General features: G+C 38.9%; 1 protein-coding gene across 1 annotated transcript in view; it reads right to left on the minus strand.

Moving 5' to 3' along the window:
* ITPR3 (inositol 1,4,5-trisphosphate receptor type 3) overlaps nt 1-15,893 on the minus strand; it is a 579,835-nt gene that overhangs the window by 109,258 nt on the left and 454,684 nt on the right. The window contains 1 exon segment of the mRNA XM_053706861.1: nt 14,481-14,591. Coding sequence (XP_053562836.1) covers nt 14,481-14,591 — 111 coding nt within the window.

Raw genomic sequence — 15,893 nt, forward strand, 5'->3', positions numbered from 1 at the left:
CAAAGACAGAGTCATAGACACTGAATCTACCTGGAAACCTAAAAAGGTTACCCTTGTCTGAGGAATCAATGAACTTTTTGGTAAATTGATCCTCCAACCATGATCTTGAAGAAACAACACAAGTCTATTCGTATGAGATTCTGTTAAATGTGAAGACTGAGCAAGTACCAAGATATCGTCCAAATAAGGAAATACCAATACCCTGTTCTCTGAATACAGACAGAAGGGCACCGAGAACCTTTGTAAAAATTCTTGGAGCTGATGCTAAGCCAAACGGTAGAGCCACAAAACTGGTAATGCTTGTCTAAAAAAGAGAATCTCAGAAACTAAAAGTGATCTGGATGAATCGGAATATGCAGATATGCATCCTGTAAATCTATTGTAGACATATAATGCCCTTGCTGAACAAAAGGCAGGATAGTCCTTACAGCTACCATCTTGAATGTTGGTATCCTTACATAACGATTCAATATTGATAGATCCGGAACTGGTCTGAAGGAATTGACCTTCTTTGGTACAATGAAGAGATAGAATAAAACCCCAGCCCCTGTTCCAGAACTGGAACTGGCATAATTACTCCAGCCAACTCTAGATCTGAAACACATTTCAGAAATGCTTGAGCCTTTGCTGGGTTTACTGGGACACGAGAAAGAAAAAAAAAATCTCTTTGCAGGAGGCCTTAACTTGAAGCCAATTCTGTACCCTTCTGAAACAATGTTATGAAACCAGAGATTGTGATCGGAATTGATCCAAATTTCTTTGAAAAGAACGTAAACTGCCCCATACCAGCTGAGCTGGAATGAGGGCCGCACCTTCATGGGGACTTAGGAGCTGGCTTTGGGTTTCTATAAGGCTTGGATATATTCCAAAGTGAAGAAGGTTTCCAAACTGATACCGCTCCTGAGGATGAAGGATCAGGCTTTTGTTCCTTGTTGTGATGAAGGAACGAAAACAATTATTAGACCTAAATTTACCTCAGATTTTTTATCCTGTGGTAAAAAAGTTCCCTTCCTTCCAGTAACAGTTGAGATAAAAGAATCCAACTGAGAACCGAATAATTTATTACCCTGGAAAGAAAGGGATAGCAAAGTTGACTTAGAAGACATATCAGCATTTCAAGTTTTAAGCCATAAAGCTCTTCTAGCTGAAATAGTTAGAGATATACCTGACATCAATTCTAATGATATCAAAGATGGCATCACAAATAAAATAATTAGCATGTTATAGAATAATAATGTTATGAGAATTATGATCTGTTACTTGTTGCGCTAAAGCTTCTAACCAAAAAGTTGAAGCTGCAGCATCATCCGCTAAAAATATAGCAGGAGTAGAGACAGCCCCATTAACCTTAGGTATTTTGTCCCAAACTCTAATCTGTCAGATGGCACAGGATATAATTGCTTAAAACGTTTTAAAAGGAGTAAATGAATTACCCAAATTATTCCATTCCCTGGAAATTACTTCAGAAATAGCATTAGGGACAGGAAACACTTCTGGAATAACTACAGGAGATTTAAAAACCTTATTTAAACGTTTAGTTTTAGTATCAAGAGGACCAGAATCCTCTATTTCTAATGCAATTAATACTTCTTTAAATAAAGAACGAATAAATTCCATCTTGAACAAATACAAAGATTTATCAGCATCAACCTCTGAGACAGAAACCTCTGAACCAGAAGAACCATTATCAGTATCAGAATGATGATGTTCATTTAAAAATTCATCTGAAAAAAGAGAAGTTTTTAAAAGACTTTTATGTATACTAGAAGGAGAAATAACAGACATAGCCTTCTTAATGGATTTAGAAACAAAATCTCTTATGTTATCAGGAACACTCTGAGTATTAGATGTTGACGGAACAGCAACAGGTAATGTAACAGTACTAAAGGAAATTTTATCTGCATTAACAAGTTTGTCATAATATTTAATACAAACAACAGCTGAAGGAACAGATACCAAAAGTGATACACTTAGCTTTGGTAGCTCCAGCACCGGGCAGCGATTTTCTCTGAAGTATCTTCTGACTCAGTTGCAACGTGGAACATCTTGCGATATGTAATAGAAAAAACAACATATAAAGCAAAATTTATCAAATTCCTTAAATTACAGTTTCAGGAATGGGAAAAAAATGCCAGTGAACAAGCTTCTAGCAACCAGAAGCAATAAATAATGAGACTTAAATAATGTGGAGACAAAAGTGACGCCCATATTTTTTTAGCGCCAAATAAGACGCCCACATTATTTGGCGCCTAAATGCTTTTGGCGCCAAAAATGACGCCACATCCGGAACGCCGACACTTTTGACGCAAAAGGACGTCAAAAATGACGCAACTTCCGGCGACACGTATGACGCCGGAAACAGAAAAAAAAAATTTGCGCCAAAAAAGTCAGCGCCAAGAATGACGCAATAAAATGAAGCATTTTCAGCCCCCGCGAGCCTAACAGCCCACAGGGAAAAAGTCAAATTTTTTAAGGTAAGAAAAAATGATTGATTCAAATGCATTATCCCAAATATGAAACTGACTGTCTGAAAATAAGGAATGTTGAACATCCTGAGTCAAGGCAAATAAATGTTTAAACACAAATATTTAGAACTTTATAAAAAAGTGCCCAACCATAGCTTAGAGTGTCACAGAAAATAAGACTTACTTACCCCAGGACACTCATCTACATGTAGTAGAAAGCCAAACCAGTACTGAAACGAAAATCAGCAGAGGTAATGGTATATATAAGAGTATATCGTCGATCTGAAAAGGGAGGTAAGAGATGAATCTCTACGACCGATAACAGAGAACCTATGAAATAGACCCCGTAGAAGGAGATCATTGAATTCAAACAGGCAATACTCTCCTCACATCCCTCTGACATTCACTGCACGCTGAGAGGAAAACCGGGCTCCAACCTGCTGCGGAGCGTATATCAACGTAGAATCTAGCACAAACTTACTTCACCACCTCCATAGGAGGCAAAGTTTGTAAAACTGATTTGTGGGTGTGGTGAGGGGTGTATTTATAGGCATTTTAAGGTTTGGGAAACTTTGCCCCTCCTGGTAGGAATGTATATCCCATACGTCACTAGCTCATGGACTCTTGCTAATTACATGAAAGAAAAGTATTTTCTATTGGCTGATAGCTTTTTTAAAGCAGCCAATAAGTTGACAGAAGAATAGCAACCGCTGTCGCCACCGCCTAGGAGGAGCCAAACAAAGGACGGGAGCCGTCACTGACAAAAGGTTATAACTCATGAAGAACAGAAGAGGTGCCATGAAGTTTTATTTTGTTTTTTTTTAGGCCTTTATTTTTTATTTTATTTTTTTCAGCACCAGGATCGAATTGGAATACAATTGATAAAGAATAGAAGAGGTGCCACAATTTTTTTTTTGTTTAACGCCAGGATCAAATTGGATTACAACCGTTGAAGACTTCAGGTGGTGACTATAAAGTATTTATTCTTTACTGCTATTGCTTAATGGGGTTTTTGTGCTTGGTTTTTTTTTTTTGTTCTTTTATTTTGTGGTGTTTTTTGGTTCTTTTGCTTTGTGGTGGTTGTTGGTTGTATTTGTTTTGGTGAGTGATTTTTTTTATTGTTGTGTATTTAATTACTTTTTGTTTTATTGCGGTTTGTTCTTATGTTTTGTGTTTTTTGTGCATAAGGGGTTAATAGTGTAGTGGCAAACTCAACCCATTTTGATGGGTTGTGGTGTCAAAGAACAAAACCAGCTATTTCCTATACAAAATTAAACCTAAAGAAGCAATGTCTCATACATTTTATACTCTGCAGCTGGTATAACAAGTCATTGGAAACACATTAAGGGAAAAACAATTTTACAGTACACTGTCCCTTTAAGTATATGCTAAACAAAATACATGTAAACACAATCAGCAGAAGAAATTACACTCCAGTGGGAGGTAGGAATGGTAAGTAATAAAATATAAATTTAAAAAAAAAAATTCTAAGTATTGGACTTTAATATACAGAGATAATATAAAGAAGAAGATGTTTGTGCATAAAGTGCTAAAATAAAATCTGATTTCCCTACAAACTAGGTTTACAAATAGGTTGTAGTTTCAATTATCAAAATCAGCTATTTCATAAACAAAAATAAACACAACATAAGAATGTATCATCTATTTTATACTCTGCAGCTGGTATAACAAGTAATTGGAAACACATTGAGGGAAAAAGAATTTTACAGTACTCTGTCCTTTTAATGTCTAAACTGCCTCCATTTAGACACGTTATAAAAATATATCAAAAGTCCTTTATTTCAATTTTAGCAACATATGCAATGATCTAACAACCTAGATGAAATCGTGAACTGTAAAAACATGCAAGTATGCATGATACCCGATACTTAGACTAACATAGAACTGGCATCGGCAGTCGGTATCACAAAGGCAGAGGATGGACTTACGCGCGCAGAATGGATATATTTCCCTCCATTTTCACAAACACCCAATGCATGTGCACTCACATACATTTGAGCCGCACATATCAAACAGTTAAACCTTTCCTGGTCACTTAATTAATCAAACCAGTATCCGCCCTCTAAAAGTGTGTCAAACCAATTACAAACAGCACAACCTCACACCTGCAGCCTTAAAACACCTGACAGACAATGCACACCCTGATAACCCACCATGTTTCCCTTGCAGTTGGCTTGCGTGTCGGTTAATTCATTTCTTCCGGTTTTCTATTTTTACGTGTGAATTTAACATAACATAAAAAACATAATTTATGCTTACCTGATAAATTTATTTCTCTTGTGGTGTATCCAGTCCACGGATCATCCATTACTTGTGGGATATTCTCCTTCCCAACAGGAAGTTGCAAGAGGATCACCCACAGCAGAGCTGCTATATAGCTCCTCCCCTAACTGCCATATCCAGTCATTCGACCGAAACTAGCCGAGAAAGGAGAAACCATAGGGTGCAGTGGTGACTGTAGTTTAAAATTTAGACCTGCCTTAAAAGGACAGGGCGGGCCGTGGACTGGATACACCACAAGAGAAATAAATTTATCAGGTAAGCATAAATTATGTTTTCTCTTGTTAGGTGTATCCAGTCCACGGATCATCCATTACTTGTGGGATACCAATACCAAAGCTAAAGTACACGGATGAAGGGAGGGACAAGGCAGGTACTTAAACGGAAGGAACCACTGCCTGTAGAACCTTTCTCCCAAAAATAGCCTCCGAAGAAGAAAAAGTATCAAATTTGTAAAATTTTGAAAAGGTATGAAGCGAAGACCAAGTCGCCGCTTTGCAAATCTGTTCAACAGAAGCCTCATTTTTAAAGGCCCAGGTGGAAGCCACAGCTCTAGTAGAATGAGCTGTAATCCTTTCAGGGGGCTGCTGTCCAGCAGTCTCATAGGCTAAGCGTATTACGCTCTGAAGCCAAAAAGAAAGAGAGGTTGCCGAAGCCTTTTGACCTCTCCTCTATCCAGAGTAAACAACAAACAGGGAAGATGTTTGACGAAAATCTTTAGTCGCTTGTAAGTAAAACTTTAAAGAACGGACTACGTCCAAATTATGTAAAAGACGTTCCTTCTTTGAAGAAGGATTAGGACACAATGATGGAACAACAATCTCTTAATTGATATTCTTGTTGGAAACTACCTTAGGTAAAAACCCAGGTTTTGTACGCAGAACTACTTTATCTGTATGGAAAATCAGATAAGGAGAATCACATTGTAAAGCTGATAACTCAGAGACTCTACGAGCCGAGGAAATAGCCATCAAAAACAGAACTTTCCAAGATAAAAGTTTGATATCAATGGAATGAAGGGGTTCAAACTGAACTCCTTGAAGAACCTTAAGAACCAAGTTTAAGCTCCATGGAGGAGCAACCGGTTTAAACACAGGCTTAATTCTAACCAAAGCCTGACAAAATGCCTGGACGTCTGGAACCTCTGCCAGACGCTTGTGCAAAAGGATAGACAGAGCAGAAATCTGTCCATTTAAAGAACTAGCTGATAATCCTTTATCCAAACCCTCTTGGAAAAGGACAATATCCTAGGAATCCTAACCTTACTCCATGAGTAATTCATGGATTCACACTAATGAAGATATTTGCGCCATATCTTATGGTAGATTTTCCTGGTTACAGGCTTTCGTGCCTGTATTAAGGTATCAATGACTGACTCGGAGAAGCCACGCCTTGATAAAATCAAGCGTTCAATCTCCAGGCAGTCAGTCTCAGAGAAATTAGATTTGGATGATTGAAAGGACCTTGTAGTAGAATGTCTTGTCTCAGAGGCAGAGGCCAAGGTGGAAAGGATGACATGTCCACCAGGTCTGCATACCAGGTCCTGCGTGGCCACGCAGGCGCGATCAAGATCACTGATGCTCTCTCCTGTTTGATTTTGGCAATCAGTCGAGGGAGCAGAGGAAACGGTGGAAACACATAAGCCAGGTTGAAGAACCACGGTGCTGCTAGAGCATCTATCAGCGTCGCTTCTGGGTCCCTGGACCTGGATCCGTAACAAAGAAGCTTGGCGTTCTGGTGAGACGCCATGAGATCCAATTCTGGTGTGCCCCAACGATGAACCAATTGAGCAAACACCTCCGGATGGAGTTCCCACTCCCCCGGATGAAAAGTCTGACAACTTAGAAAATCCGCCTCCCAGTTCTCTACACCTGGGATATGGATCGCTGATAGATGGCAAGAGTGAGTCTCTGCCCAGCGAATTACCTTGGAGACTTCTAACATCGCTAGGGAGCTCCTGGTCCCCCCTTGATGGTTGATGTAAGCCACAGTCGTGATGTTGTCCGACTGAAATCTGATGAACCTCAGGGTTGCTAACTGAGGCCAAGCTAGAAGAGCAATGAATATTGCTCTTAACTCCAGAATATTTATTGGGAGGAGTTTCTCCTCCTGAGTCCACGATCCCTGAGCCTTCAGGGAATTCCAGACTGCACCCCAACCTAGAAGGCTGGCATCTGTTGTTACAATTGTCCAATCTGGCCTGCGAAAGGTCATACCTTTGGACAGATGGACCCGAGATAGCCACCAGAGAAGAGAATCTCTGGTCTCTTGATCCAGATTTAGCAGAGGGGACAAATCTGTGTAATCCCCATTCCACTGACTGAGCATGCATAATTGCAGCGGTCTGAGATGTAGGCGCGCAAATGGCACTATGTCCATCGCCGCTACCATTAAGCCAATCACTTCCATGCACTGAGCCACCGAAGGGCGCGGAATGTAGTGAAGAACACGGCAGGAATTTAGAAGCTTTGATAACCTGGACTCCGTCAGGTAAATTTTCATTTCTACAGAATCTATCAGAGTTCCTAGGAAGGAAACCCTTGTGAGGGGTGATAGAGAACTCTTTCCCTCGTTCACTTTCCACCCATGCGACCTCAGAAATGCCAACACTATGTCCGTATGAGATTTGGCAATTTGGAAGTTTGAAGCCTGTATCAGGATGTCGTCTAGATAAGGGGCCACTGCTATGCCCCGTGGTCTTAGGACCGCCAGAAGAGACCCCAGAACCTTTGTAAAAATTCTTGGGGCTGTAGCTAACCCGAAGGGAAGAGCCACAAACTGGTAATGCCTGTCTAGAAAGGCAAACCTTAGGAACCGATGATGATCTTTGTGAATCGGTATGTGAAGGTAAGCATCCTTCAAATCCACTGTGGTCATGTACTGACCCTCCTGGATCATAGGTAGGATTGTCCGAATAGTTTCCATTTTGAACGATGGAACTCTGAGGAATTTGTTTAAGATCTTTAGATCCAAAATTGGTCTGAAGGTTCCCTCTTTTTTGGGAACCACAAACAGATTTGAATAAAATCCCTGTCCTTGTTCCATCTGTGGAACTGGATGGATCACTCCCATTATTAGGAGGTCTTGCACACAGCGTAAAAATGCCTCTTTCTTTATCTGGTTTACAGATAATCTCGAAAGGTGAAATCTCCCTTGTGGGGGGGAAGCTTTGAAGTCCAGAAGATATCCCTGAGATATGATCTCCAACGCCCAGGGATCCTGAACATCTCTTGCCCACGCCTGGGCGAAGAGAGAAAGTCTGCCCCCTACTAGATCCGTTGCCGGATAGGGGGCCGTTCCTTCATGCTGTCTTAGAGGCAGCAGCAGGCTTTCTGGCCTGCTTGCCTTTGCTCCAGGCCTGGTTAGATTTCCAGGCCGGCTTGGATTGCGCAAAAGTTCCCTCTTGTTTTGTAGCAGAGGAAGTTGATGCTGCACCTGCCTTGAAGTTTCGAAAGGCATGAAAATTAGACTGTTTGGCCCTTGATTTGGCCCTGTCCTGAGGAAGGGTATGACCCTTACCTCCAGTAATGTCAGCAATAATTTCCTTCAAACCAGGCCCGAATAGGGTCTGCCCCTTGAAGGGAATGTTAAGTAATTTAGACTTTGAAGTCACGTCAGCTGACCAAGATTTAAGCCATAGCGCCCTACGCACCTGGATGGCGAATCCAGAATTCTTAGCCGTTAGTTTAGTCAAATGAACAATGGCATCAGAAACAAAAGAATTAGCTAGCTTAAGTGTTCTAAGCTTGTCAAGTATTTCAGTCAATGGAGTAGCTGTCTGAAAGGCCTCTTCCAGAGACTCAAACCAGAACGCCGCAGCAGCAGTGACAGGAGCAATGCATGCAAGGGGCTGCAGGATAAAACCTTGTTGAATAAACATTTTCTTAAGGTAACCTTCTAATTTTTTATCCATTGGATCTGAAAAAGCACAACTGTCCTCGACAGGGAAAGTGGTACGCTTTGCTAAAGTAGAAACTGCTCCCTCCACCTTAGGGACCGTCTGCCATAAGTCCCGTGTGGTGGCGTCTATTGGAAACATTTTTCTAAAAATAGGAGGGGGGAAAACGGCACACCGGGTCTGTCCCACTCCTTAGTAATAATTTCTGTAAACCTTTTAGGTATTGGAAAAACGTCAGTACACACCGGCACCGCGTAGTATTTATCCAGTCTACACAATTTATCTGGCACTGCAATTGTGTCACAGTCATTCAGAGCAGCTAAAACCTCTCCAAGCAACACCCGAAGGTTCTCAAGCTTAAATTTAAAAGTAGACATATCTGAATCAGGTTTCCCCGAGTCAGAGACGTCACCCACAGACTGAAGCTCTTCCTCAGCTTCTGCATATTGTGACGCAGTATCAGACATGGGCCTTAAAACATCTGCGCGCTCTGTATTACGTCTAACCCCAGAGCTATCGCGCTTTCCTCTGAATTCAGGCAGTCTGGCTAATGCCGCTGACAGGGTATTATCCATGATTGCCGCCATGTCCTGCAAAGTAATCGCTATGGGCGTCTTTGATGTACTTGGCGCCATTTTAGCGTGAGTCCCTTGAGCGGGAGTCAAAGGGTCCGACACGTGGGGAGAGTTAGTCGGCATAACTTCCCCCTCGTCAGAATCCTCTGGTGATAATTCTTTCAAAGATAACAGCTGATCTTTATTGTTTAAAGTGAAATCAATACATTTAGTACACATTCTCCTATGGGGTTCCACCATGGCTTTTAAACATAATGAACAAGGAGTTTCCTCTATGTCAGACATGTTTATACAGACTAGCAATGAGACTAGCAAGCTTGGAAAACACTTTAAATCAAGTTAACAAGCAATATAAAAAAAACTTTACTGTGCCTTTAAGAGAAACAAATTTTGCCAAAATTTGAAATAACAGTGAAAAAAGGCAGTTAAACTAACGAAATTTTTACAGTGTATGTAACAAGTTAGCAGAGCATTGCACCCACTTGCAAATGGATGATTAACCCCTTAACCCCTTAATGACAGAGGAGTTACCAGGTACGTCATAGGAAAAACTTCCCTTAATGACAGTTGACGTACCTGGTACGTCCTCTGTTGTCTGAAGTGCTGGAAGCGATCCTGATCGCTTCCAGCTGCTTACAAGGGATTGTAGTGATGCCTCAATATTGAGGCATCACTGCAATCCCCCATTTAACATACCGATGCAGAAAGGGCCACTCTGTGGCCCCATCTGCATCGGCTAAGGATGTAAACAAAGTCGTTGGTGGGTGGGAGCAGCTTTTGGCACTATGTACCTTATTTGTGTTATTCCCCAATCGGACTCACATTGTTGGCAGTTTGCGCTGGGATCGCATTTGCGGCCGGGGGGGCGGGGCGGCAGGTGCGCGCGCGTGTGCGCGCACGCAAAATATGCTTGCAACTTCAAAAAAAAAAAAGCATCAATGTAGATGCAGGGGATCTCCTTTCTTTAGTAAGGGATCTGGGAGGGGGAGGGATGTATATTATTTAGAGGGGCCAGCTACACTACAGAAAATAAATACTGCATATAAAAAAAGTAAAAAAAAAATATTTTGGGGGGCAAATTGGGTACTGGCAGACAGCTGCCAGTACCCAAGATGGCGGCAAATAGATAGAGGGGGAGGGTTAGAGAGATGTATGGGGGGGATCAGGGAGGTTGTGGGGTAAGGGGGGATCCATCACTGCAGACTGTATGAAAAAATAAAATAAAAAAATTAAAAATATTTTTATTTCAGTACTGGCAGACTTTCTGCCAGTACTTAAGATGGCGGTGACAATTGAGAGGTGGGGGAGGGAAGAGAGCTGTTTGAGGGGGGTCAGGGGGGGGTCAGGAGGTGGGATGTGTCAGGTGGGAGGCTGATCTCTACACTAAAGCTAAAAATTAACCCTACAAGCTACCTAATTAACCCCTTAACTGCTGGGCATATTACAAGTGTGGTGCGCAGCAGTATTTAACGGCCTTATTATTAACAAAAAGCAACACCAAAGCCATATATGTCTGCTATTTCTGAACAAAGGGGATCCCAGAGAAGCATTTACAACCATTTGTGCCATAATTGCACAAGCTGTTTGTAAATAATTTCAGTGAGAAACCTAAAATTGTGAAAAATTTTAGTTTTTTTTTTATTTGATCGTATTTGGCGGTGAAATGGTGGCATGAAATATACCAAAATGGGCCTAGATCAATGCTTTGGGATGTCTTCTAAATATAAATATATGCATGTCAAGGTATATTTTGGGATTCCTGAAAGATATCAGTGTTCCAATGTAACTAGCGCTAATTTTGAAAAAAAGTGGTTTGGAAATAGCAAAGTGCTACTTGTATTTATGGCCCTATAACTTGCAAAAAAAGCAAAGAACATGTAAACATTGGGTATTTCTAAACTCGGGACAAAATTTAGAAACTATTTAGAATGGGTGTATTTTGGTGGTTGTAGATGTGTAACAGATTTTGGGGGTCAAAGTTCGAAAAAGTGTGTTTTTTTTCAAATTTTTCCTCATATTTTATATTTTTCTTTATAGTAAATTATAAGATATGATGAAAATAATGGTATCTTTAGAAAGTCCATTTAATGGCGAGAAAAACGGTATATGATATGTGTGGGTACAGTAAATGAGTAAGAGGAAAATTACAGCTAAACACAAACACTGCAGAAATGTAAAAATAGCCATTGTCATTAAGGGTAAGAAAATTGAAAAATGGTCCGGTCATTAAGGGGTTAATACAAAAAACAGATTAACAAAACGAAAAATATGTTTTTTAAACAGTCATAACAACTGCCACAGCTCCTACTTTTGAAGCCTTTTGAGCCCTTCAGAGATGTCCTATAGCATGCAGGGGACTGCTGAGGGAAGCTGAATGTCACAGTTTGTAATTTTAACTGCACCAACTGTAACTTTTATACTATAACAGTGGAAAGCCTCAGGAAACTGTTTCTAGGCAAAAATAAAGCCAGCCATGTGGAAAAAACTAGGCCCCAATAAGTTTTATCACCAAAGCATATATAAAAACGATTAAACATGCCAGCAAACGTTTTATATTGCACATTAATCAGAGTATATACCTCTGATAGCAAGCCTGATACTAGTCGTTATTAAATCACTGTATTTAGGCTTTAACTTACATTAATCCGGTATCAGCAGCATTTTCTAGCAAATTCCATCCCTAGAAAAACTTAACTGCACATACCTTATTCCAGGATACCCTGCACGCCATTCTCCCTCTGAAGTTACCTCACTCCTCAGACATATGTGAGAACGGCAGTGGATCTTAGTTACTTCTGCTAAGATCATAGAAAAACGCAGGCAGATTCTTCTTCTAAATGCTGCCTGAGATAAAATAGTACACTCCGGTACCATTTAAAAACAATAAACGTTTGATTGAAGAAAAAACTAACTATATTTTACCACTTTCCTCTAACTACCTCCAGCTATGTTGAGAGCTTGCAAGAGAATGACTGGATATGGCAGTTAGGGGAGGAGCTATATAGCAGCTCTGCTGTGGGTGATCCTCTTGCAACTTCCTGTTGGGAAGGAGAATATCCCACAAGTAATGGATGATCCGTGGACTGGATACACCTAACAAGAGAAATTACTCTTTATTTTTAACTTACGCCTGCAATATACTGGCGACCGCCAGAAAAATGTGTAGTTGTGCATATTTCTGAACCTCGCCATTTTGGCCTACTTCCGTCAGTATATCATAGATATGGCGGCGTGTGTTATTTGATTCACTCGATGTGCGAGGTGAACTTACGGCCACCGTGGGTATCAGCAGTTGAACTGAAAATTATGCAACATATGTTATCGTGCCCAGGATATCTTAGTTTTTTGTGTGGGGTTTCAGAATGATTTACCATTTTTAGTATCAGATTTATTTATAATACAAGACTGCATCTTGATTGTTAAATTATTGCTTTGCTTTTTATATAATTCCTTGAGGCGCACAGGCGATACTTTAACTATGGATGTTTTGGGGAATCCTTCAGACTAATGCCAGGCGTCAGGCGCGACTGAATGTCTTGAATTGTGTGCTTATGCTGATGACATCACTGGTTTTGTGACATCTGAAAAGGATAATCAAAAGCTGCAGAAGGAAACAGCTTGTTTTTCTAATGTATCTATTTCCTCTCTTAATATGGAAAAATTAACAATAATGGACTTAAGATGACTGAATTTTTTTTCAATATTTTTTTTTTTTATAAGAACGTTTTATAATATTAGGTAAGATAATTAGTGCTAAAAATATTCAGGTTCAAGAAACATGAAAACACCAAACTGTACCTTGCTTTAGTCATCCAAGCAAGGAGGGAAGGATAATTAACAAAGATTCAATCTAAATTTATTTAGATTTTTATTTTCAAAGAAGATAAAAAGTTGTCTTTAATATAAAAATATTATATATTTTTTTTTTATTTAGGCCACAAATTATTTTTTAGACGTTCATATAAGTGGAAGAAGAATAAAGATTGTTAAATAAAGAATAAGATTGTAGCCTACATTAAAGAGACATTATTCACAGAGTAAATAACACCCTGTTAAAAGATTGGCCAGGGATTCCGATTGGCCCGGGGGGTCAAAAAGGAAAAAATCACCAATTTCAGGGGCGTGTAGAATCTTTGGTGAGAGAGACTATTTTTTATATATTAACGTACTTTTTTTTTTTTTTTTACTTTTTTTAAAAAGGTTATAAAGTGTACTAAAATATGGTAAAATAATTTAAAAATAAGAGCTACTTTTTTTTTTCTCCCTTTCTCTCTCCCCCACTCTTCTTTCCTTTTTCTCTCTAAGAGTTACGGTGGTCAATGAGCATGGATTATTTGACATCCATCTGTTCGGGTTCCATGCATGCACACCACTGTATGTTTAAGCACAAATATATAATTCTTTTTTAAAGTATTCAATTATAGCAAACTGTATAAGGAAATGCTGTCAAACATGTAGAATGTATGAAAACAATGAACAAACAGTCTATCGCAGCTTATATCCTATTTGGTTAAAAAAATTGTAACAGCTTAGACTTGTAATTACATCACTGTAAATGACTCTGTAACTATTCATTATCTCAGATGTAATGCTCTATATGTTCATTCAATAAAGCGTTTCAAATAAAAAAAAAATAAGAGCTACTTTATTATGGTTCTTTAAAAATAATATTTTTTCCTCAACAATTATTTGTTTGTTTTTTTATCAGTACACACACACATATATACAGTATATACTGTGTGCGTGTATATATATATATATATATATATATATATTATTATTATCGGTTAGAGTGCCAACAGATTCCGCAGCGCTATATATATATATATATATATATATATATATATATATATACACACACATACACATATATATTTATATATACTCTATATATTTATTTATTTTTTTCACCACAAGAAAATTGAATTTAATATGTTTCATTCTATTTCTTCATAAAAATGCTCCCTATATAGCCTCATATTGCTCCGTATAGTCAATATCTATAATAATCTATAACTCCTCCTTCTGCACCATATGAATGCTCCCTAAAACTCCTCCTATTGCTCAATTAAATCATAATATTTCCTCCATTGCTACACATAAATGTTTCCTATCATTCCTGTTTTTGTTTCATATAATAATCACTGAACTCTACCTAATTAACCAGATTATGGCTCCCTAGCACATCTCCTTTTGCTCCATATACCCAGAAAATATAAATTAATTACAACAATAATTTACCTTTAGCTGTAATACAAGATCCATCCTATATCTACAAAGGGGGCTGATGTCATTCAGAATTAGGGCTGTTATGATGTCAATCCCATTAGACTCATGTGTTACTATACAACTCTGTAAATAAAAAAATACATATTAGTGTATAACCCTGAAACGTCACTGAAACATCTGATATATATATATGTATATATACATACACACACACACACACACACACACACACACTGTGATTAGTAGTTCAGAACACAAGCTTATTTATATCTGTTCCTAATTGGAGACAACAAATAGACCGGGAACATTGATTATACCAGGCTTCTCAGGAAATGTATCTTTGAATTGCATAATTTTCAAAAAAACGGAATATTATGATAACAAAATGATGGCGGTAAATACTTGTATTTATTTTGTTTGCAATTCAGTATTTAACTGCTATTATATGCTATGAGTTTAATGTCCCTTTAATATACAATATGACATAGGAAAATGAAGTGCTTTTTTTCCTCCAACCACTAAACAATTTTCTCGTAATACAAAAATGACAGTGCAGCTACACTTAGGTTGAGTCAATTCTCACTGGAGGCCGAGTAAACCAACAAGCAAAACAGATGCCATCGTAAACTCTTTGCAAAACATGACTTGAACAGCTTCACACCTCCCATGTTTCAGTTTTACAAGTTTATTAAGAATATAACAATCCCAAACAGAAGCTACTGAAAGCACTATAATCATTTTATTTCACAGTGTGGCTCACTGTGCTGCATTATTGTGTTCAAAACAATGGTTACATCAGGGAAGGCAAATTTTTGCTGACAGGAAAATAAAAAAAAAATACAAATAATAATAAATTAAATAAATTAATTAGTTAAAATTCTTTTCTCATGCACTAAGGTTGGAAAGAGATTTCTAAACTGGTGCAGCTATCAGTGTTCAGGAAAAGTCTGTCTGTCGCAATAATGGACCGGATTGGCCTACCAGGACACCAGGAGAGTTCCCGGTGGGCTGTAAGCAGCTGGGGCTGACCAGCTACAATTTAAGGGGTGGTGCTGCCAGTTAGGCGATGCAGCTGTATTACCTTTCTTCTTCCCTTTGAGCTATACGTATTAAGGTCACAAAGTTTTATCTCCTAGACCATGTACCATTTAGTAGCCCCCTTTGAGTGGTTTCTAGTGTCTAGTCAAGTCACACTGTGAGACAGAGTGACACACTGCTATGAGTGACTTCTCCAGATCACACTATGGAAGGCAGTCGTGGAAGATATTGGTTTGTAGGGTGCCTATATAACACTAATTTTACATTTTTATTACAAACTAATATCATTTAATTTTGAAAACATATTGGGGGTTAGGAGTATCCCATTAATCCCCTTAAGAAAAATGGGGAATGTGCATTTTATGGACTCAATGGAAAATTTGGCTG

Source organism: Bombina bombina, chromosome 3, assembly GCF_027579735.1.
Source record: "Bombina bombina isolate aBomBom1 chromosome 3, aBomBom1.pri, whole genome shotgun sequence".
Lineage (NCBI taxonomy): Eukaryota > Metazoa > Chordata > Amphibia > Anura > Bombinatoridae > Bombina > Bombina bombina.